The 24,981-nt window shown below is 39.9% G+C and overlaps 1 protein-coding gene across 1 annotated transcript; it reads right to left on the reverse strand.

Moving 5' to 3' along the window:
- Positions 1 to 573: 573 nt before the first annotated feature.
- LOC124298072 (transient receptor potential cation channel subfamily A member 1) lies at positions 574 to 22,669 on the reverse strand. Its single transcript, XM_046749644.1, has 22 exons — positions 22,424 to 22,669; positions 20,397 to 20,619; positions 17,080 to 17,262; positions 10,828 to 10,984; positions 8,646 to 8,736; positions 7,886 to 8,081; positions 6,683 to 6,892; positions 6,357 to 6,594; positions 6,070 to 6,269; positions 5,820 to 5,992; positions 5,624 to 5,736; positions 5,010 to 5,346; positions 4,784 to 4,928; positions 4,554 to 4,652; positions 4,193 to 4,429; positions 3,808 to 4,103; positions 3,607 to 3,733; positions 3,234 to 3,524; positions 2,954 to 3,113; positions 2,333 to 2,395; positions 1,924 to 2,051; positions 574 to 1,800 (listed from the first exon to the last, which is right to left on the reverse strand). The coding sequence occupies exons 1-22, from the start codon at positions 22,429 to 22,431 to the stop codon at positions 1,645 to 1,647; spliced, it is 3,831 nt and encodes a 1,276-aa protein (XP_046605600.1). The 5' UTR covers positions 22,432 to 22,669; the 3' UTR covers positions 574 to 1,644.
- Between the last annotated feature and the right edge of the window lie 2,312 nt (positions 22,670 to 24,981).

The raw sequence follows: 24,981 nt of genomic DNA on the forward strand, positions 1-24,981 counted from the left end.
TATTTATTTACTGCTGGCAGTTTGATATGTACTGAACGAGATCTTCAATAAGCAACGCAGCTGATTGGCATTTATCGACAATAGTACTCTACATTAACTAGTTTCTAAATTGCCAAATTAACTTTTTTTCGCATTTTTACGAAAACGGATTGTCGTTTGAAAATTTTTATGTTTTAAATGGCAATGATATCTTAAAGTTTCGTTATACTTCCGTTACTGCAATAGCATGTATAGAACTTCGCCTTGATAATTAGTTAGGCATGAAAGCAAATTATAATGATAATCGTATTTCAAAAGTTTTACGGTAAATCGAATTATTTACTTCTCACGAACTTGTTGATTAATTTAGAAACTTGCAATTTATAAGCACCGTATTACGTATCGTGAGAGTTTTTCACGTTTAATCTCGACATTTTTGGCAAAGTGAACAGCGAGTAGGGGTTGCAAAATTACTTGGAGATTCTATGAATTTGAACGAAAAAATACAGCGTTTGAAATTCGTGCAGAAGACGCGAAGAAACAAACAAGTAATAAATTGTGCTTGCATTAGAAGATATTTTGAAGTGGCGAATATTTGACACTGAAAACAGCTTTTTATTTATACAACAATACATCGATATATAAACTAAAATTTTGTTCCAAGATGAATTACCTTAACATACGTAATGATGTATATATAAATTAGTATTTTTTATACGATTTATAAATTTTTTTTTTTTTGGTACTTTCGGAGTTTCATCGCTTCGTCAATTCTCTTAGTTATTTACCTAAATTTAAATTGTAGTGATAAAAACTGCATTCATTAACCAGTCCGCCGAGCAGGTAAAGCTTTCCCTGCACTTTTTGTAGACCGTTTAAGTGCATACTCGATTCTTCATAAGTTTTAAAATTTACGAGTAAACAAATCTCAGCCTATCTACTATCCGCCACACCATATCGTAGTGTATAAAATACACTGTACCGGCAGTCAGTTTCACCTAAATCTCAGCTCCCTCACCCTCCATAAAATCGATTCATATAATATTATTATACCCTAAGTATCGTGAATTCCCTACACGATACGAAGTTTCATCGTCATTTCCAAGTAGAAAACAATTAAGGCATTCATTCGTAACAGTACGGAATGTACGGCATTTGTAACACTTTAGCAAACAATCATTACGATTTAACGAGTTCAGAAGTGCACCATGTACTTTGTACATGAGTGTTACGTATCTATATCTCAATCTAATAAGTATAATGTAAAAATTGACCTACATTATTAAATATAGTCTGAATAAATGTTCGAAAACAAAATAGTTTTCTTTTTCCTTTTTCAATCTTTTCATGTATAAAAATCACGACTGGCACTTGAGTTGCACAAGCAAATTCGAAAGGGATAAATGCAGTTGGTCTATATAGTGAATGAATTGAAATATGGCAATACATCAAACAAGTGTACTAAAATTATCTGTTATCGATATCACAACATTCAATTCGCGCCTGTGTTACGCACGGACTATATTCTTTGCGCCCCTGAAATTGAATTCGTAATTAAGCACCGTAAATACTGTTTCTTGTTAGCGCATATCAAAGTAGGCGAATTTATATACCCACACATCAAAACCCTCAAAGGGCGACAAGGTTTGACCTCCGGAAAATACTCTACGGTAACGATCCTCTGTTAAAGCTCACGGCACTTCGGAGTTTTCTGTTATTCCTTGGAAAATTCCATTTGTTGTTCATCTTTAGTACAAGTCTCAATTCACCAGGAGACACACCCTCGTCCACGTCGTCAGCCTCGGTTTTTATCTCCATTTTCTGAAGTGGAATAACAAGGGATGGTGCAAAATATTGTTCTGGGTTCAGCTACATTCATACTTTTCACCCTGAGATTTTAGAGCTTTAATCATTGATTATGAAATCGGAGATCGCGATGATTACCTGTACTATCAGACGCAATAGCTGGTGTTGCGATTCCAACGACAGAGTGATTTCTTTGAGTCGCCGTTTTTGTTTCTCCAATTCCTGAGTTACGTAATCTTCATTATTTTCTAGCACCATGTCTGTACCTAAGCGAAATAAAGCATAAAATAACTGCAATTGGCTTTTCCTTTTTCTCATTGCCCTTAGAATTGGTTATCCCGTAATCGAAATGCAAGTGTACGTTTATCGAGTATATAAGTCTTATGACGTGGCAGACAATTAGATAATCTTTTACATCCATATGATACCATTTATATAATGTGACACAATATTGTTAAACATGACAAATTGTGTTGATTGTGTAAAAGTGCAAAAGTTTCCAAAATAAATATACAGTATCCAAATACTAATTGTGCACATGCGTTACCGTGAGCTCGGTTGGCAGCTGGAAATCCTGGTTGATTTTCTACCGCTACTCTGCGCGCATCGTCTGTAACACAGCCTCCTTCTGCTTAAGACACTATTACCAAACGGTGGAAAAAACTGACCACTGCAGTGTATCATTTTTTTCTCTCGATATCTCGATGCTCTTGTACTAATGACCGTATTTCATCAGAACGACTTTCGAAAATATCATTATATCCAAACTATGTTTATGGAGCTTACAAGTGAAATATGAATGCAAGAATTTCTACGTGTCAAATGGCAGTACTAAGCATTCAATAACGATCAGTTTATACTTTGAGAAGAATTATCAAGCTTGACAACAATGTATCATCATTTTGTGAATCTACATTAACAACCATTCATGCAGCGTAGAGCATTCCAAGTGGAAGCAAACAGAGATGAAAAAATTTATTAAGATTTTGTAAAACAGTTATTGCATGAAAAATTCCATTTTGACGCAAGGCAGTCGCAGAAAGATCGATCGGTTATACGGTTCTTTATTTTAACAATTTTGAACGAAACTTTGTAGAATTTGAACACGATCGCTTTTGCGTGCCCTCCGTAAAAAATGTGGAACCTTGTGTTTTGCATTTTTACCCACCGTCATCTGAAAATGGATTACAGAACCATTTCTTCAGCACGAAGTCAAGAAAACCAAGCTTGCATTTCATTTCGTTTGGGTAGACTTTCAGTTCTTTTTTGTCAACTTTTCTCAGTAACATTTGGGGTAGTTTCCTCTCGAGTTCGGTGTGCAAGACAACCTGAAGATGCGAAGACAGGAATTCAATCGAAGCCGCGGCTCCAGTCGCTGTTGATACTTGTGGATCAAAATACTTAAGTGTTGATTCTCATGAGTAATCAAATACAGAAGGGATGCGTACCTGCATGGCCAATCTCTTCAATTGAGCATTCCTGCGGACGGATTCTATATCACCAATTGCTAGACCGTTGAGCAAGTTCATGAGTAAGATCGGCATAAGAACCATGAATAGACCGAGTATGATGAAGGCTGGTAGTGGAAAGGGTAGACCTTTAGTATCCTCAGGACGGCACTTGGTGCAGCGATGGTAATAAGGCTCGACGTAGGTTCCGTGAAAGTCTATTTCCCCCAGCATCATGGCGAACGTTGTCATAAGTGACATCGGTACGCTGTTGAACGAGATGTGGTTGCCCTGGATTAAAGTGCCAAGATTTTTTATGGTTCAACAATATCGGCGAAAATATTGGACATTATTTAAGTCATTTGATACTCACCTTCGACAGGAGAATGTAGAAGGAGAGACCGAATGCGATAATGAGGATGGAAAATACGAGAAACACTTTGATCAACGTCTGCAGTATTTCGAGGAACATGACGACGTATATCCCGACCTGATCGAATCTGGAAAACAGGGTTTGAAAACGAGGAATTAGATCTCTCATCGACATTGTTTTATCACTAAAAATTTTTCTCACCTTTGCAACAGTAATAGCAAATTAAACCAGCTAAGAAAAACGGTGATCGATGCGCAAGAAAACTGTATCTCGTCGAGTCTACCGATGAAAATTGGCACGACCATTATACTAGAAGATATGTATAAGAGCCAAGAGACCAGATTCGTCGGGTCAAGTAGATACTTCCACCTTTGCTGGTATAGCTGAAGTAATTCGCGGAAAACGCTCAGTGTTACGTATATCATCGTCACCGTTGCGCTGACTGACATTGCCGTGGTTGTTTTGAAGTCATCGGTTGTCGAGAGACGCTGTCGAATCTGCGGAGAGGTTTGAAATTTTTATCTATTCTTTTTAATGGCGGAAGACGAACGGCTGCAATTGCTGCAACGAGTTTCTTTGACCTTACTTCTTCGTTCATGGTTACGTTAGATCCGTTCATATTGTTCATGTCGATTAGCATCCTGTTCCCACTAGTCATGTTCATCAGCTGCGACGAGAAGAGAGTGACGAAGGTGAGGAAAATCGTGTAGAAGAGAAGGTTGGCTATGTGAAAATATTTCCCGTAAGAATTCCATTTCATTTGTAGGTATTTTTGGCTGAGGGGATGTGCCAGAAGCTCCACTCTGCCGTGAATTACCATGGCCTGAAATATCCACAAATAGTTGGTACCTTACAGGAACCGGTACGCGTTAAACGACGACCCAATATTCTGTACACTATGTGAATTTACTTTAGATGTTAGGATGACAATTTGAAGTGAGACTTACATTGAGAGCCGGGAGGGGAACAGGTGCGGCTGCTACTAAAGTTTCACCAAATTTATCATCCTGGGTCGGGCACTCGAGGCAGGCGAAGGAATATTTGATCTGTAAAGAAAGAGTGAAGAAACATTTACTGAAAACCTGAATCCAACTAACAATGAGATTGTTGGAAAAGCAATTATCAGCACTGGTGCAGCTATGAATATTATTTCATATAAAAATTGAATCTCACGAACGTAAAAGCATTTCGAGTCCTTTTTGCAGTTCGCTTTCGTAATACACTTGTCCTGGACGGCTTCGAACACCCGTGGCATGGATGCGATCAGGGCGAGAGTCACGCAGGGATGCTTGTCCGACTTCATAGCCATGATTTTTTGGGCCCTAAACGCGTAAGCACGAATGTCACAGATTTAAATAATCAGTAAGCAGTCCGCGAGAGAATTTTCAAGATTCGGAACTCACCTCTCCTCGTGAGTAACCATTGCCAACGCCGCTTCAGGGAATTTGTAATATATGGCATAATCGATCGCACTCATATCCATAAAATTGTAGAGCAGCTTGCAGCCCATTGATAGTAATAGGGATATGGCGTTGGGTTTGTTCTCCATAGTAGCCAGGTGCAATGCCGTGTTGCCATCCTTGTCTATTTGGTCCAGCAGTTGCGAGTGGACGCTGTGGAGAAGCTCCATGGTCTGAGTGTAGCCGCTCATTGCTGCTAGGTGTAGAGGATTCCGCCCGTTGTGATCTCGATGAAGAAGGGCACCTCTGTCCAAAAGTAGCTGAACAACTCGCATATGTCCTAAGAGGAGGAGTCGGCCTTTAGCGAGAGCTAATGTATCTTCTAAGATCATACACCGTCAGATACGCGGGGTTTGGTATAATGTTATTCGTTGATTCATGGTGATGAAAAATGTAGCGAAATTGTCAAACTGCAGGTTAAATACTTGACGAACTTATTGAAAAAAGGGGAATTCGAACGATTCCTCACTAATTGTAAGAGTGTATTCTCCATTTTCAGTACGGCGAACCCTTCGGCGAAGCATAGAACTTCCGAAAGAGACAACCTCACAACATACCTTGCTGAGAGGCGATGTGCAGTGGCGTCAAGCCTTCCCCGTCGCTTTCGTTTATTATGAATGTTCCCTTCTCCGAGTCGAGAAGCTGCCGCGCGGTGTTGTATCTCCCGTACCTTAATACAGAGGCAGGTTAATTACTCGTCAGTTGTTTTATTATTCACATCAAAGTCTCGCGAAGCAGCGATCAGTTACCTACCTTGCTGCAAAATGAAGAGGACTTTCTTTGTTGTTGTTCTTCAGATTGATGCAAGCTCCAAGACGTATGAGGTTCTCCAGACTCCGTATGTGACCCTCGCGACTGGCGTAGTGGAGAGGTGAGCATCCGGTGTCGTCTTTTTCGTTCAACAACTGGAGCAGGCTCACGTTGGACTGCGAAGTGATGGATTAGCTCCCGCGATTATTTCGACGATGACGAAGGGATTGGATAACTGGAACAACTTAGGTACCTTGCTTACTTCTTCCGCGAACTCCTCCAGCCTTCCGCCGTTCATGACGACCAGGTGCAAAACGTTCCTGTGGTTAACGTCCTTCAGGTATATATCCGCACCGAGGCGAATCAGGCTGTGAACCGTTCTCCAAGCGCCCCTAGCAGAAGCCAAGAGCAACGGAGACCGTTTTTCCTTGTCCAGTGCGTTTATGTCGGCTCCTACGCTCGTGGGAATGAGAAACGAAGCACGGGTTAAGTCGGAGTCAAAATTCGCGCCAGATTCTCCACAACGTCAGTAATCCTTACCCTCGAGGATCAGGTACTCAGCTATCTCCGGATGGTCGAACATCGCGGCACAGTGGAGAGGCGTCATTTTCTGTACGTCGCATGACGTCAAACATGCGTATTTCTCCGATGGCTGGAGGGCAAACATAAGTTTCACAATATCGATGGCACCCTGAGCGCAGGCCAGATGCACGGGGGTAGAATAGTCTTGCTGTTGGGTTGATATTTTCGCTCCTGATTTCAAACAAAGTTCGACAGCCTGAAAACGGCAAACAGGAAGTGATGGACAGACGTGAAGATTGTACACATTTTAATTGTTGGAGATGTGGAATCAGTGTTTCATTCACCTTGATGTCTCCGCCGTGAACAGCCGAGTGCAGGGGTGCGTTGCCTTCGGCGTCGTGGAAGCAGATCATGTCTTCTCGCGTGCAGCCCTTGGACTCACCCCATTGCAGAAACACCTCCATTGTTCTTGACGACGCGTTCTTTGCAGCCTCGTGAATCGGGTAGTATCCGTTGTTGCAGGGTTTTCTTGGCGAAGCTTGGAAATCGGTGATCTGTGGCGAACGATGATAAATTTTATACTAGTAGAAAAAGATTGGCCGTTGATTAGAGGGTTCGATCGAAATGCTCGTCGACGGCGTAAGCACGGAATGAACCGGTTGTGTGGTCGCTTGTTCTCACCAAATCGTGTCGTTTTAATTTTGGTATAGTTTAATTACTGCGCTCCGGTGGCTTAGCGTCAGTATCAGCCAATCTTCACTGTTAGATTTATGGGAAATTCTGTGGCATTTACGTAAAATTTGATTGAGTTTATCATTTCAAAATATATACATGCGCAGCAAGTTTTTCTTGCGCGCACCCGGTTACGTGCCTAATCATTATTCAGCGTATTTGTGTTTGATCAAGGTGAGGGTTGTTTGGGGTTGTTTATTATTTGCATTATTTTCAATTTACCAGGAAATTCACACGTGTTCGAGCAAATTGATTTCTATATTTATTGCTAATATCAAAGCTTCACTTATGAGGTTTCCGTACGAGAAATGCGAATGCTGCCACTTTGGCATTCGTTAGAATTGTATATAAAAATATACATTTATGTTGTGTTTTCATTCACACTATCTCGTAACAAGAACCACAGAACTCAGATATTTTTGATTCGAATCTCCAAGTTTAATTGTTTCTGTATTCTTGCATCAAGGAAAGGAATATTGAATTATAACAATTTTCCAAGAGTCAAGGACACTCACGATAAAAAAGAATTATGACATTTAAATTCAGTAAACACAAAAACTTGGCGCAGAATACTTTCGTCATGAATGCGCCAGGGTGGAATAAAGGCAGGGAGCTGCTGTGAAAAAAAAACATAGTTGCTACCGTAAATTTAGTGAATTATAAAAAAATTTTAAATCCAATCACTCATGCGGTAAGAAAGTTCAATATTTGTTCTTTGTCAGAGTTAGGAGTTTACTCGTGTCTTTTTAACTGATTTGCATGATTTGCACCCACCTAGTGGGTGAATTGCAATTATTAAAATTTACTTCACTCACCAATATCCTGGCGCATTCGTCATGGTCATAGATGGCAGCGAGATGCAACGCCGTCCTCCCATGTTCGCCACCCTGTTGTACGTCGATTTTGTCTCGGTACTTTAACATCGTACTAAGTACATCCACTTTGTTCAATTCAGTCGCCATGTGAATTGGGGCCTGCTTCTTCTCGTTCAGAATTGAAGTATCGACGTTGCTACAATTAAGGCGTAGGCAGTAGCAGCAAGTGCAGGATCATACTTTGATTAATCATTAATGAACGGCGAGACGATGGTGCCTTTCAAATTAAGGGTTTATTTAATTAATAGTATGGTACAGACGAATTTGAGCTTAATGCCTATTAAGCATTCCCGGTCGACTGGCAACAAATTGACTCGACCAGTTCCGTAGAAGACTTTTCAATGAATGTGACCGCGGATTGAATAAATGTTTGAATTTTGTCGGAGGATTATTTTTCAAACTACCGGGTACTCGAACTCGAACCCATTAAAAGATAGAAACTTTCAATTCAAATTAACTAGTTACCAATAAATGGGCTTTTGAACGGAAATCACATTTGTTTAATTGTTGGTAACATGGTAAAGCTTATATTATGGCAATGAAATTCTTATCTGGGTAGAAGTTCACCTAAGTAATGATTGTCGGGCTCGGTTACAGGACGCGGTTCTTGGGAATAACTTCATCCATCTGAAGGAACTGCAGGTAAACTTATCGATGGGAGATTCCGGTTGGCAAAGATATTAGTTTTGAATTGACTTACTTGAGGAGGAGGAAGTCGATAGCTTCAAGACAAACGTTTTCGATGGCTACGTGAAGTGGGGTATTTCCGACATTATCTTGTAAGTTCATATCTGGAACAGATTACCCATATTGAGTTCATTCAGTCTGAAAAGAAGATAACGCGATCGCTTCATATTTCGCCGTAAGATCGAGACGTTATATTCGAAAAATGAGACTTAACGTAACCCCCATGACAATTATAGGACGTCGTTGTTTTCGTATTTTCCATCGGTCGTAACGATTTTTCTTTCATCGCGACAAAGGGTAAGACTTTTTCTGTAAACGTGATAAGAGACAAGTAAAAAGAACAGTGACTGAATTTTAGATGGTTCTCTTCAAAGAGAAACTTTTTTCAATGTTCGATCGAGTGGATTATTTTTACCAATTCTTTGAAAAACTACGGCTTTATAGGCGTATAAAGTACTTGGAAATATCATTATCGGAGGAGAGATATTCCAAAGAATTTCTGGGGTTCATTAATCGGCTTTGCAACGACGATCGTATAGCAAAACGAACGACATTTCATTCACTGATGTTTTTATCGATTCTAGACATTTCCAAAGTCAAGGCCACCCTTTCGTGACATTTCCCGCGGTTGTATATATAACCACGAACATTTTCGAGAAGCTGCCTGGAATCGATGGAAGCAGGAGAAACTTTAACGCGGGAAGATTGCTTTTAACCCTAATTGGTCGCACCTCAGTAGAATCGCATAACGGTCACACTGGGTGAAATTCACCCCAGCTGCAAAAAATTGATATCCCGCTTCGGGAATGAGTTTTAAAAGTCTAAAAAATAATATCTATGTATTGTTTAAGGGTTGCAGAAAAAGTTTTCTTAGTTTTCCTAATCAAAATTGAATATTTAAATATTGTAAAACATTGGCAAAGTTAAGTTTCGAGTAAAAAATTCGAGTAGAAAAAACTATGAAAGTCTATTTCTGAACTCTATGAGCAGTTTGAAAAATATTTGGGGTGAAATTTATCCAGAGTGACCAATTAGGGTTAAACAGATGTTCAAGTCATCTTTCACGAACGACTAGGGAAGCGGAACTCTACGGTCAATGGAATTACGATGTCGCGATCAGAATCGACCCCTCACTGCTACTTTTGCATACGGCTAAGTACATCGTCGAAGTGTTGAAATTACAGTCAAAGACTCGTTTGATTGCGAACTAGTTACGGTAGTTACATCATGCGGTTTCACTGCTTCCAGTTTTCCGCCCGAATGCGTGAGAACCAGTAGTGTAAACAAGCTGCAGCACTCTGAGGAAATGAGATTGAAGACCGTTGAAGAAGAGCTGGAGGAAAAAAGGAAGAAGCAAACTCTGTAGCGCGGCAGGATAGCACATAGTTTAATATCTCCTGGGCATCCTAATTACTTTGGTCCTGCACGTGAGTGTAGCTCAGGTGCTCCATTGACTGTTCATTTTAACGAAGAGTTACACCCGTTCAAGTTTTTTCACAGTTATCTCATACTCTTGGCTGCCCGCCAGTCCGCGTAACGATCCGACCACCGCGATCTTAAAGCTGGTACACTCCTTTGCGCAGACGAAGAACTGTGCCAAATCAACATGGAGAATCGTAAAACTGAGATGCATGAATCGATACGCTTTTATTAGAGTCAGCAAGGCACAAGTGGAGGAAGGTCAAGAACTCGAGCTTTCAATTTCTCTATTCTGGAAGACCTACCCCTACTTTTAAGATGAAGTGGCAGAACCGTCCGAATTAAAGAATTGGAGAAGAGGGAAAATCTGATTAAAAGCCACCCGCAATGTCATTTGCGGCAATGTTAGTGGACACGAGTGAAACAAAAGTTCTATTAGGTATGTATAGATGAAACTGAGAAAATGCGAATAACGCAAATTAAGGTATCAGTAATTCTAGAAAAGGTTTTAGAGTTATAGCGTGTTCAAAATTTGCTGGGATGTGGTCAGTGGGTAAAATCCGCGGAAAACATTAGAATAACATGAAAAACATTAGCCTTAAACTATTTCGACAATTTTTTTTCAAATTCATTTCGTATTGCAGGGATATTGATTCGCTTACACCGTTAGTGGATATTTTATCTTGTTAATTATTATATTTTTTTTATCTAGGCGGCTGATTTATCTTTATGGTTGGCGTTTGCCCTTTTCACTCTGCAATTCAATGTCTACTTACTTCCGCCGTTGGTGTGAATAAACTGGAGAATGTTGACTCTGTTTCTGGCCGCGGCTTGATGCACCGCGGCCCTACCTCGGCCATCCTGGATGTTCAGACGACCAGGTTCGTTCCGGTAAAGACGTGTGAATTCTTCGAGACTTCCGCTCTCGGCTGCCTGGAATAGCAAAGCAGACGAACGATGGGATTAGCGCAACCGTTCGTTATGCCAGTCAGTATAGCGACTCTCGTTGTCAGTCTTACAAGACTCGCAGGGATTAAAGGCAAGAACGAAAGTGGATGTCAAGGGTTAGAGGGTGAATAATGGGGTGGCTTAAATATGTATCGCATCAGCGCCAAAAGAGATAAGGCACGGAGGATTAGTTCAAGCCGATAACTATGCAGCAAGACGCTTCAGACATTCTTTCTCTTCTTGTCGATTATCACAGTTTACATATTTCAGTGGACGGAAATGGGTAAATTGTTCTGTGTATACTTGCTGCGTTTTGGTATGAAGACTTAGCAAAAATTCCAGTCACAATTGGAAATGGTAAAGACATTAAACTTCGCAATGCTTTAGTTGGAATACGGAATGAGAATGAAAAGTTTCTAACCACCTATGTAGGGTTGGACCGAGAAGATTCTGTTCTAGTTTTTTAAGCTCGGTTACAAATTTGGAGTGCTGGAGGTCACCATCGAGCAGATGTTCACGCGAACCGCATGAGGATTATTGAATAATCGGCTTTACAGTTTTTCACAGACTTGCAATATTGCAGTTTGATGTTTGCAATTTACTCTACGTCGAGTACTTGGTAAGCTGCGCGTTTTTTACGCTACCTATGGAAATTAACAATTTGAATCAAGCTCTCATTGCAACGATTAGTTTTTTTGTCTTACAAGAAAAAAGAAATAAGAAAAACTATTTCACCCGTTTTGCAGGATTGGGCTAAGTAGGTTAAGAATGTGATGGCCATAAAACCATGTGTAATAAGATACTGTTTTAATATACCCTGCAACTTGAGACAAAATTAGGTTGTCAATAAAATGTGATAGGTTAGATAATTATAATAAGACTAGCCTGTTATCGATTGTAAACTTCGTTGAATTTCTTTGACGATATTTGGCCGTTTCCAAGTTTTAGACATTTTCTCCATAATAATTGAATTGCGAATACATATATATCAATGCTTAACGTAATCATCCGAACAAAGTTGTAAGGACCATGGACGTTTCTTTATTCTCAGCAATTATTGATCAATCAATAAAATCTAAGTGAATCACGAGATGGTAGAAGTAAAATCGTGCAAAATCCACGTACCCGTACATTTTTGCCTTGAATTATAACCCCATAGATATAATCCGAAAAGTAAAAATTTTTTACGCGTTTAATTCACGATCCTTAAACGCAGGGCCAAATAAGTGTTGCATTAATACTGTAACTTAATGTAACCAAAAAATATACTTTCTGTGAAAGCAGTTGAGAATAGACGCGTTAGAAAGATTTTCCCATAATTTTGTCGTTCTTTAAATCTACATTTAAATATTAGCCTGTCTATTGAAAAATTTTCAATACTCTCGCAGGTCAAATTGTGGAACTGCGAGAAAAATCGTGATTTATATCGTAAAATTGAGGTAGCGAATTCCAACGTAATTTCGCCATGCGGATGGAAGGGGCGGGATTATTTGACTAATGTTTGAAGCGAGAGAAGATGATGTGAAATACAAGTACCTTTATCAATTCGTCAGGAGACAATTTCCTCAAGGATTTAAAACCGATAAAGACGGTTCTCCATCGGCGAGCCATCTTCTGCCAGTTTCCACGTTTATTTACGGCTGTCATACACTGTTGAAAATGTTTTTTTCGTAAACTTTCTGGTCATGATTCGAAACTCCATTCCCATGTACAAAATAGTAAATTCACCATACGGATATAGTACATTTACCACTCGAGTTCATTGAATTTCATGTGCAATTAACAGTAAGAACAGATACGAAAGAATATACATTTACTACACAAGTTTGGTGCGTTTGATAAATTATAGTCAAGCAAAAGCATTTTCTATCAAAGCTTAGTTTATGAAAAAGAAATTCCCAAATCGAAAAATAACTATGATGCTGCGAAAATAAAAACAGTATTGTTTAATTCCTTTTACTGTGCGAAAGGCGTTTGTGTAGCGAATGTATCATGAATTGACAAACATTTTTAACAGTGTAATACATCCTGGAATCGGGCACTATAGCCGAAATGTTCATTTGTTATCGCTATATTTCAACGTTTCAAATAACTTCAGATTATAATTGTATTTTATTTAGTTCACAGTCAGAACTAATGATTAATTAACGGATCAAAATAAATTATCAGAGTCTTCATCCAATTTTGATGAATCGCGAGTACGCCCAAAAATGCTCTCTATCGATTTTTCTATATGTTTTCTTTTTTTTTGATGTTTTATTTACAGTAAACAGTTCATATCAACAAATTTAGCGCACTTGACGAATGTCTTCTTTTTTCAAAATTATTTTACCATTAATACCGAATCCTTGGAAGCAAACAACTTATAGTATTTAAAATTTGACTGTTCAAACAAAGTATCACTAGTAACAGATATTGAGAGCACAAGTTGATATCACTGATCGTCAGTGATTTATTCTATTAGACTGGCCTTCAGGTTTTTACCGCGATGCTGGTACCTAAGCGTTTTCACAATCACTTCGTAGGAAGGAAATGTTTTTCAAACAATCGATGCTCACTTATATTGGCACTTTATTAAAAATTGCCGAATGATATTCGGTTGCTCGAAATCAGTGAGTGGTAAAAAATTGTCGAACGATTGGGCGGGAGATCGTATTCGAACGAATCAACTACTCGGCCGAAGCTTGCAGGACGCATGACATATCGCCACGGAGTGTTAAGGCAGTTCTGGAGAGAAAGCTGGGACACCGAACGTCGCCGCGTTGCTTTCGGCTGCGCGTGAAAATTTTCAAGGACAGGTAACCGCCCGGAAAGTGGAAAAGCGCGTGGGTTCGAACACCTCGAAATAAATGATGCCTCTGGCGAAATTATAAGGAAACTCATTCGCGTGTAGGCGGGTACTACAAAAAATTAAAACAACCCTTTGAAATACCAATTAAAATTTCATATGCAAAAATACAATGATAATTTTATACCACAACGAATGCCAGGCTCATATTGCAAGCTCGAAAAATCAACTCTCCACTGTTTCATCTATGTTATACACTAACGATCAGTAAAAGCTGCTGATATTCCTCGGTGAACTCGGTTGAACAACTGACAATGAGCACTAACACCGTCCTCGACTTTGGTTCTGTTTTCTTGGTCTTCAAAATGTTCGCTAATTATAATCGAGTTACGTAATGCCTGCTATGTTAGAGGTGCAGTTCACGTGTTTGGATTATGGAGCAGGGATGAGTAAACTTTTAAGTAATCCCCAAGTTCAACCAGGTATACTTCTCGCGGGCAGATACTCCAGGATCCACGACGGCCAAACAGTGTTGAGTTTTCGGGTAAAAGCTTGAGTACATGTATACTCTACAGTTTAACCTGCGCGTCGAACGTGCACAGTTGCGTAATTGGTGATTCCAATTTTCAAGGGTTTGAGATTTGATCGATACACTAATTCCACCGGCTCCGCAGTCGCGTAATTAACATGGGACTTTCATCGGCGAGGTTCGTTCGATTACAGAGTTTGGTAACCACCAGGCAAAGACCCAAGGGGTCGTTCTTCGCTAGAAGACGACTCGCAATCAAGAACCTTCTGCAAAATTGTTTATCAAGAATTGCGCAATAGATTCTGGCACGGTTTCTCTTCGGTCATAATCAAGTCCGCATCTAGTTTGCACGTTAAAATCAAGTTAGCAACATTAATATAATTACTTACCACGTCGATACTAAATCACACTGTGCGTTCATAAATGCAAATTAACAAGAAACTACAATATGCTTCTCAAGTTCAGTAGTACAATGAAGATATAAGATACCCCGTAAATTTGTGCGCTTCAGAAGCTCATGCGGTCTGATCGATATTTGTTTTCATCTTTATCTACCAATTTAATGTATAGAAACATGTAATCCACTTTCCGAAATGTACCCTTGTCTAGAGTTTGGGGAAGGGATAATATTTTTTCTCATACCTATATTAACGATAACTGTACATTACTCTTACGCTGTATCAACAATATCCACGTTTGCGCACAAACTATATGCTATGTTGCTTTATATGTATAGAACGGTAAATGAGTTTAAGTTTGGTCGTGAGTGCAGCCGAGCCAGCAGCGCCAGTGGCATTATTATAGTTCAGTGCTGCACAATCGAATGGCTAAGTACACTTTTGTAAATAGGATCCCTCCAAAAAGCACCTTCGATGATTCACAATAAAGGCGTGATTGAAATTTAACCCTTTGCTTCCACATCTCTCTGGAATCACACTGGTGCCATACTGGGGTCAGATAGACCCTAAACTTATCAAACTTAAAATGATCAAGTATGAATAACAAAATATGAATAACAAAATAATTCATACATTGATGATAATCTGGCAAAAAAAAAAAATTAATTTACATTAGGTATATGAAACCACGAATAGGGTTTAAGTAAATATTTGCTAACCTTATTAGCTTGCATTGTGTAGCACAAAAGTTTACAACCCATATAATGATAAATGAATAACACGGCTAGATGTCATACTTGGTTGTCAATCGGTAAGCCAGGTCGAGGTACACATGTGTGTCTGAAAGCTGATTTGAGGGAAAATTACATACAATTGTACGATATCTCGTCGATATTATATACTGTCTTCCAAGCATCACTCTCATCACCGAGTTAGATTTCACAACCGTGCCAAACGACAGTCAGGCAGTGAAATACATTCGCCACATGATATGCGTATCTGATTACGGTATCATCAATATCATACCAGTGTGGTCATATTCTGTACATTTAACACGTTGTTCTAAACTAATGTCTATGACGTTAAACACTTCATCAAAACTATAGTCCGAGGAAGTTGTCGAATTTACCACACTTTGAAGAATTAGAATATTTTTATTACTGCTCTCTGAATATATTCACAACTAAGTACGAAGGTTAAGTCGATGTAATAAAATTTCTTTTTGAACGGCATGCAGCTTTTATTCTGTTACGTGTATCAGCATAGTTTTCGTTCGAATTGTTCGTATCTTACCTCTTATCGTCGTCGCATTGCATATCATTTCGTGACTGACGAAATGAAAATGTATCCCACGAAACATGCCGTTCTGCGTCATTCAAATTTGCTCACGTCAAGCTCAAAATTATCGCCATGCGATCAGACTCGTTAGTAGAATAGTTTTTTGATTAGTATCTGACAGGAAATTCTACTTTCGTGTAAAATATAGCTTGTGAATTTGTCACACGTTCGTTTTAGAGCACGTTCAAAATGCTTCCTTATTCATTATCCCGACTATTTCAACAACAATGCTCTCATAACCCTAAGCGAAGGTAACTTCGCAACTGATCTTTTGCTCATTGCACAAAAGGGAAATATATCCACTACCTACATCAAGTCACATTACACATTTCAATTATCACTAGTCAAGGTATTCGAGTTTGAATTATAAGCAATAGGTATGTGGCATATGCAAAGAGCAATGTAATCATTGTAGACCCCGCGAATAATTAGCGATATTTTTTTAATGTATTTCCGTTGTTGAAATTTCGAAGCGACGAGCAGCAAAGTGGCTTTTAATCTTACAGCCAAGTGCCATATGCTGTCTTTTAGCCGTTACCAGGTGATACGGATAATGGGTGAAAAGAATCGGCGATTATTTCATGTATACATGCACTCATGTGGCGGGAGATCATCGAAGGTATTTTACTCGCCATAACATTGTACCGGCATGCGTGAGCTTCGATGTTACGCGACAGCCAAACACGCATACACACCACTCATGTCACGACGTACGATTTAGAGCGCATCCGTTCACCCTTTGATCAACTTCGGTCGGGTGAATGAAAAGCTTTGGCGTATTGCTTTAGGTGTATGATCTGTTGGCACTGACTGGTGGAAATGTAAAAAACAGTGAAAGAAAGAAAATATTGCTGGATCACCGGCACTAAGGAAACTGTAAAAAATCAGTGCGCGTTGCAATCGGGAAATATGTTTAGATTCCCTGCATCCCCATAGCTAACTGAAATCCTCCGCAGGGTCTTTGACTGGGACTCAACGAATGTTCGCGGAGAAAAGACTGCTGATAAAGTATGAGCAGCGGACTTACCCTTAGAATACGGTAGGGGCTGTGGCTGAGGAGACAGACTTCGGCCAATTTTTCTACTTGTGGTTCCTCGCGAGATTTTCCCCGTGAAATCCGGTTGCCAGACTTCGGTATCATCGTTTGTAGTTCTGCTTTCTGTGTTGTATTTTTTTCCCCGTTTCCGATCCCACGTTTTTTCATCCAGCGCTGCGAAAAGCAAAGGGGGATTAAAAGTGAAAAACAATACGTGTGTGAGCGTTTCGGAACTAAAGCTAACATTGTTATTTTTCCATAAAATAAAATCGGACCGTGTTGAGATTTTATACCGCTTTGAATCAAAATAGAATTTAATCATCTCGTTTTACAAATACCAGCTTATGGTGTTACAATGGCAGAGGACTTCAATGGAATTTGTTCAATTGAATTAAATTTGATTGACACTATAGCTCACACCTGTTTATTTGTCAGGGATTCTCGATATTTCATTTGACTGATTAATTAATTAGTTGCCTATTCTCATTTGCCAAGTGAGAGGAACGCTCGTTAAATCAGCGTTCCTTGTATTAAACCTTTTCGTTTGTTCACTGGTACCACTCAATTTCCTAATTTCTGGTAGTATACCACTGAATTATCTGTTTATTTTGTTTTCAAATAAAATCATTGCCTTATAGACCTTAGCGAACTTGTCTTTTCACCACTAGGACAATTTGTTTTATTACAAGGATCGTATAAAAAAATTTCCCCCCTACAGCATGAAAATCATCATTTGGGGCCGCTCCTAATTGTTGAAAGTGACTTTGGATCAGAAGAGAAGTATTACGGTACAAGCATTGGACCGATCTTGATTCAGAATACACGCAACAGAAGAATAATGACGTTCAAAGAGAATCTAATTAAAAGAATAATTAAATATAAAAATGTGTCAAAGTAAGAGAAAAAAAGGAGAAAAAAAGGAAAGATACATTTTCAATATCTTACCGCGCTAAGACGAAGATTTTCTTGGAAATGATTATCGCGGAGTCACTAATCAACGATGTAAAATTGCACGTGGAACGAGAGATAAAGCGAGACGAAATGTGGACGAGGGTGCGTTAGAATAGGACGACTGATTCAGCTGGGGGTGCTCACCCTACTGAAAGCCTTAGTGCGAGCAACTGTCGTCTGTGGCGCTAACACGGACTACACGGTCCTTTAACGCTTGAAAAATTTCAAGAGTGTATACAGTATTTTGTTTGCTCGTTTGTTTGGCAAAGATAGCGACCATAATATTGTCCAAGTGTTATGATAACAATCGAATTAGGTACTATACGCACGACTTGATATTCGCATTTTTCATTTCATTTATTTCTTTTCGCTCCATTTCATTAATTATTTTTTCCTTAGGATGGGACGTGGTCTCTATCAACCATGTTTCGTCGCTCTAATGGATGGAAATTTATGTCAAGCTCTCTGGCGTTAAAACCGTTTTTATATTTTAACTTATTTCATTTACTTCGTAGCCGCTAACCCTTGTTACATCTGATAAACAACAGTTCGCGGAACGGAAATAACCACGTCTAATTGTATAAAACTTTGAACTGTTTGCAACGGATAATCATCTCATTTTCTGCAACTTTGTAATCGCTTAATTATTTACATGATTTAGATGCAAAGGAACCGATGGTGACAAAATTAGATACACCGTTTGCTTTGGCAATGAAAAATATTTTTTCGCGAAATCATCATTCTATTATCTATAGAGTTGAAAAAATTTGCCCGATAGATAATGTTTGTTATTAGCACCAAAGCAGTCCGTGGTAACAGTTTTATGATTTTCTGTTATTTTTAATCCGGTCACACGGTTGATTTAGAATTTTTCTACTTGTCTAACGCTACCTGCGGCTATTTACCCTCGATCAATATGGCGATTCTGAATCTAGGATCGCAATTGAGATCGATCTCACCTGTTTCAATATAATTAACGGGGTCAGCAAAACCAAAAGCTGAAAGGTAGTTAGAGTATGTAATCGAATTGCAGCCGCAAAGATTTAATATCAACCCAAGTTACACGTTGATTATAAGAAACGCGAGTGTACCATCGCAATTTGATCTTGACAACAATAAGATCGATAGTCAAGATGAACGCGAGGAGCGTTTTATACGTGACTCTTCTGCTACTTGATAATTCTTCTGCTGTTCATTCCTGCGCTGTGTATTATCGTATTACACGTTCAATTTGTTCGTTCAAACGAAAAACACTCGATTGAGAATATAATTCTCATTCAGTTTACGCCGAAGACATCGCTTCAGATTGTTAATTAAAAACGAAACTGGGTGGCACTCGCCCATGATTTTGATGTTGTACCAATTACTCAGTCATAAAATACGTCAAGAACAGAAATAATCCGATCACTTACTCATTTACAAAATTACCATTACGACGTTCTCGTACCGCTTTCCAACAACCATGCGATTATATTCGAACAACTAATATATTGTGCAAATACTTGTCTCGGATGTCTTTCAGCAATGCCTTTCAAAACGAGCACTGATCGGTCGTAAAAACGAATAATGCTTGGTTTTCTGCCTGCCAGTTCGTGGGCGATAAAATGACCACTTGAATATTTAGTAAACAATAGGGTTCTCGCGATAGACATATATTCTTGGCCAAAAACGACAAGTCTCCTTATTAACGAAGGTACATACAACGTATCTGTACCCGGATCTAGTGAACGCGTTTGAAAAATACATAATAGGTGCAAGTTATTTTCCGTGGGGAATAGAATTGCTCTGCGTTCTATTCCCTCGTCCTGAAATTTACATATTTTTGGCGACACTCCAACGTCTCCGCAGGATGATTCTCGAGTGCGACGCGGTTGCGGAATCCTTACTCTGATAAAAAGGGTCATAAATCCAACAGATATTTCGAACCTGCTTGCGATATTACCTCAGATGTGCCTCCGCGCCGCTGGGACAGTCGGAAAATATCTTGCGCGAGCGATATATCAAAATGATTTGGCTACTGTTTTCGTGTAAAAATATCGTCGGACCGTTTTATCGTAACGCACTACTTCCTGTACCGCAGTGATGTATTTATCGATAAATCGTTAATTACAAATAGAAATACCCGAAATGACAATTTTTCACTATTTCGAACACCTTCTTATACGCGTCTTGAAGTTTGATTCTCTTCCCTGTTAATCTAATTTCAGGAAACCAGTGTTTTTTTCATAACGCGTTTTAGAGGGTTGACGTTTCGTGGCATATCATTTTGGTCTCGAGGGTTTCAGTCTCGCCAGACGACAGTTTACGCTTATCTCACAGGTCAAGAGGCTACGTAAAGTCTCAAAATTTGAACGTACCTCCCAAGTAGAGAGAGTGCTCTCGTGCCTGCCAACATCGATGACAACGGGCCCGGGAGGGTCGTCGTTTCCAAAATGAACGAGATCATTTCCGGTTGTCGGAGGGTCACTGTTACTGTTATTGTTGATAGTATTCTCCTCGCTCGAAGCCCCTGCGCCTTTGAAGGCCCGAACGTTTTGCAAAAAGTACAACGGGTTCGGCATTTCGGTAATTAAACGATATCTGGAACGGCAAATTAATTGCTCAGCGAGATTCTAATCGACTTTGGTTTTGAGATTACACAGTGAAAAGTTTCGATGCAATATTGGTTGCTTCGTGATGTACAGTTTTGTACTGGCTTTTACAGTTTGTTAATGTTATTTTTGGCAGAATACAAATTTTTCAGGCATAAAATCGAGGTGATTCAGGCGGAAGAACAGTATAACACTATATTGAATTGACGTTTTATCGAATTAAGATTTAAAGAAATGTTGAATTTGAATTTGTTACGTATCGAATAGGATGGACTATTGCATGAACAAAATTCGAATGATGGTGGATTTAGAGAAAAAATTTTTGTCACTTGGCAATGCGGGTGAGGCTAATACGAAAGTTGTTCGGAGCTCTTTTTTTTACTACTTTCCCAAACTTCTCATTTCGCGATTTGCGTAATCCATTTTAACTCCACTTGAATGGATATACGTTCATGTATGGAATATTTCAGCTCAATTCGACCATGCCTCACTTGAAGTCTCACCGACTTTCTTGATTTGTTTCAGAAAAACAGTTTCTTGGAGAACTGGATCAAAAATGAAGACTTTCACGTCCTTTTCAAATACGTTGTTTTACAAATACTTATTGAAATATCAAGTGACTTCGTATTTAAGTAATTCTCGGCTGAATAATTCTCGATAATTTCTACTGCGAATTTTTATAGTCGCATAGTCTGGGATTCAGAGAGAAGAAATTATTCCCGAAAAATATATCAAAATAGAAAGTATAATCAATTGAGATAAGTTTGTAATAATTTATTATTTTGAACACTGCTTAGAAGAAAAAAACAAATAAACAGTACGTAAGCGTTCAAGTTTAAAAATTTTTTACACAGTATGCAACTGGAAAAAGGTTCTCCGCCTGTACCTTATACTGAACTACAAGTCAAATGGAACAGAAAAATTAGAATTTGGGTAAAATTGATCCTATCAAAAAATCACATCTCTTCTAAAATTCATGATTTGACCGGCTGCGTTGAGTTTTTGCTAAAATTTCGACCGCTCCTAATAAGAAAGACGTTATATCTTCTGTATATAGACATAAGAGATATGTTTTTTTTTTATCGTGACGATGTGAGATACCTGTTTCTTATCATAGTAAGTCATCGATTCCAGAAACCAAGCGACGCGGCTAATTGATCGCGGGTCAACTTACGTGGAAGTCTTCCACGAGCAGTAAAAACAAATATACTGATATCAACGATACCGGGAAAAACGAAAATTTACCTTGTTGAAAATTAGTCTGAAAATTACAAATCTAAACAATCTGAATTCCGTTCAGATGAAAGCAACTGGACATATTTCGAAAATGATCAGGCAATTAATTCGCTACGATCGCCAACAGTATTCTACCGACCAACGTCGAACATGTCGAATAATAAATATCGTCGAAGAGGGATGAGTTCTTTAACATGTCGCAGGAACGCATCGCGTGATGGATTTTGTAAGGTAGTGAATAAATAATGCGACTTTGTTTAACACACGTCATCGGGAACCTGAGTAAACGTATACTTTCACTGAAATAATGATGGTTTAGATAAATTTTCTGATGTACGTGATCCGGGTTCTCAGTGTCCCAAGGGGGTGCGAAATTCAAGCTGAGACAACCGCGTGCGTCGGAATACGCAGCGCGCATACTCCTCTGCACTCAGCCGTCATTTCCTGTCGGTGATGTCTAGCGGTCACAGGAATCAGATAACGGCTTGAAATAGAAGCGTTGAGCCCCGACAGGTATACAATGTAAAATTAGCAAACACCGATAGAAATCTGTTTACTTGATCATATCGACAGGAACTCACAACGCGGTAAAACTCTTGCGATCCCCGGAGTTAACGATATTATTCTTATAGATATAATTTCTTCACCAAACGCAGAACTGCACCGCACTAAATTTTACAAAGGCACGATTTGAGCCTAAAGATCCGATACGAGTCACGGCACACGCGACTAAGAACGTGCAACGCCGATCAAACCATCCTCCGGAGATTGGCTTCCGTATTTCGGCCCTCGCAACTCGACTATGCCGACTGATGATTATACGGGCGAAACGTTATACAACGCGTGAATAAAATCGATGAAGGAATTTGGCAGAAGGTGTGATTCGCACGAACGATCCTCAGACACCCCTGAAAATTTTTCGAATCACTGATACCGCTCCGTCTCAAACGTCACGCGACGAAAGCTGCCCTCCTCGAACGTACGTGCGAACAGCCCGGCCACTCCCGTTCGCCAATTGACACAAGCGAAGTAGAGCGACGATTCGCGAATCCGCGTGTTATACCAACTCGTACGCGTACGGGACATGAATACGCACGCCTGATGCCGCGCCGCGAGTGAAAACCGCTCTGGGTATCGGGCCGTTAATTACGTCAGCGTTCGGAACGGCGGCTCGACGAGGCGGACGCAATCGAATTGCAAAAAATTTCTGGCACCGAAACGCACCGCGAAGCACGAGCACAGCTGGGAAAAGGGTGCGGAAGGGCGAGGGGATGACCAACCTCAATCAAGACACATCCTTCGTGCTTTCAAGTCGCACCCACGTTGAGTTACTCACTCACTCGCTGACTCGAGATTGCTTCGAGCTACGGGGTTTCCGGCGCGGGGCTTCTTCGTCTTGAAAAATAAACACCTCTGTTCGACGTGTAGCTACGTATTTTGCGACTAACTCACTTCTACGCGGGAGCAGCTATCGCATTTTCCACATCTGCCCTCCTCGCGTCGCGATTTCGTTTTCGAACAATCGCGTGCCTGCTTTTCTAACAAGGAGGAAAACTTTCCGGTCTCGTACTCACGATCAGCCCGCAACGGGTTCGGGGAGTGTCCTTTCCTACGTGTTTTTTTTTTTTTTGTTTTTTACAATTCTCTTGCACTGCGGATGGAAATTCCGGAAGCAGCAGCGGTTGAATGGTATTTATTTAATGTTCTTTGGAATTCTTAAGATCGACAGCGATGAAGTGGACCTTTTATCTTCCCTGATCTATACATATACACATGATTTGTACAATATGAAAAACATAATCGAACGATATCAGTGGTTGAGATCGGTGTTCGGCTATCCACCTGGAGAAATATAGCTGCCTGCAATGTTGAATCGAAAGCGAGCCAGCAGTGAAGATAAGAGGAACTCGTTGGTAAAGCGACAGGATGAATAATGACCGTAGTTTTTTCGCGCATAGACGAATACTTACTGCTGTTATATTTTACAAACTGACCACGAGGGGTTTGAAATGCGAAAACAATTAATAAGCGACGCAGTAAGAATTCTATGCCTACAACATCATGAAAAATGTTTGAAATAATGATTCGTCAACGACGACTCATCGCCGAGATGAAAGTTGTGAGACCTAATAGAAATCGATTTTCCGCAGCATTCTATTCGTACGCAGATGCCCAGAATTTTCCGTCAACTTATTCTACCTTCGTTTCTACGTGTCCCTTTTTCGCGAAGAGTAAAAGGTACCCTCCTAATGCACGAGAAGTGTCACTTTTACGTCGCAGAACTTTACGCCCCTCTTTTTGGCCTCCGCACGCGGCTGGTAATGTATTTGTCCAAGGCGCGGCGATACTTGAGTAAACAGCATACGTGTTCAATGCTATTTTTCATTTTGCACTCTAGAGTGCTACAAAAGAGAATAGGTAGTTAGCGAAAAAGCAGCGTTAGCCACGTGCAAAACCCCGCAGGATTCAAACAGCAGCGGAGCAAATTCTTTCAGGTAAATTGTTTCGGTTATATTGGCCAGGCTTTCATCGCGAGGTTACAAAGGGTTGCCGGGTAATATTACCTAGTTCAGAAAGAACGGGAGAAAAAGGCTGGGGCTTACTTTCAGGTCAACTTGCAAATCTAATTCTCGACCAAACCTGCCCTCGGCCGTGGCTCAAATTGCGGCTGGATTTAACACACCCACGCCTCGGAATCTTCTGCTTTTCGACGATATCAAGGCGGTGCTTATCCGATTAATGAACGTTGTATATTGCGCTACGGTCAGCACGGACACCCCCGAGATATATTAGAAAAGCTGCGAAATACACGCCTGCGTTTCCAGTTGGATTATCTGACTCTATTTTTTACTGTCCTTCATCACCTATCCCCTCCTTCTATACCTATATTCCTTTTTCAACATGCGACACTACCTCGGGGTTTTTTGCCGTTCGTTGAAAGATAGCTATCGACACCGCAAGGGGTAGATATGTGGTACATTTTTATTTTATTCATTTATTTCTAGGCCTTGCGGTATTTATGCACGCGTACTTTAGACTAATTAATGAACTCTGATACATGGAAATGTACAGCTGTAACGTACAGTAAACGTGAAAACTAGGCGTGGTTTGGAAT

This window comes from Neodiprion virginianus, chromosome 2 (assembly GCF_021901495.1).
Source record: "Neodiprion virginianus isolate iyNeoVirg1 chromosome 2, iyNeoVirg1.1, whole genome shotgun sequence".
Taxonomy (NCBI): domain Eukaryota; kingdom Metazoa; phylum Arthropoda; class Insecta; order Hymenoptera; family Diprionidae; genus Neodiprion; species Neodiprion virginianus.

Coding starts and splice junctions, on each gene's coding strand:
- LOC124298072 (XM_046749644.1), bottom strand. Junction 8,737..10,827: donor TATTCACACCAACGGCGGAA/GTAAGTAGACAT, acceptor AATCTGTTCCAG/ATATGAACTTACAAGATAAT. Junction 6,893..7,885: donor ACGAATGCGCCAGGATATTG/GTGAGTGAAGTA, acceptor CGTTCGCCACAG/ATCACCGATTTCCAAGCTTC.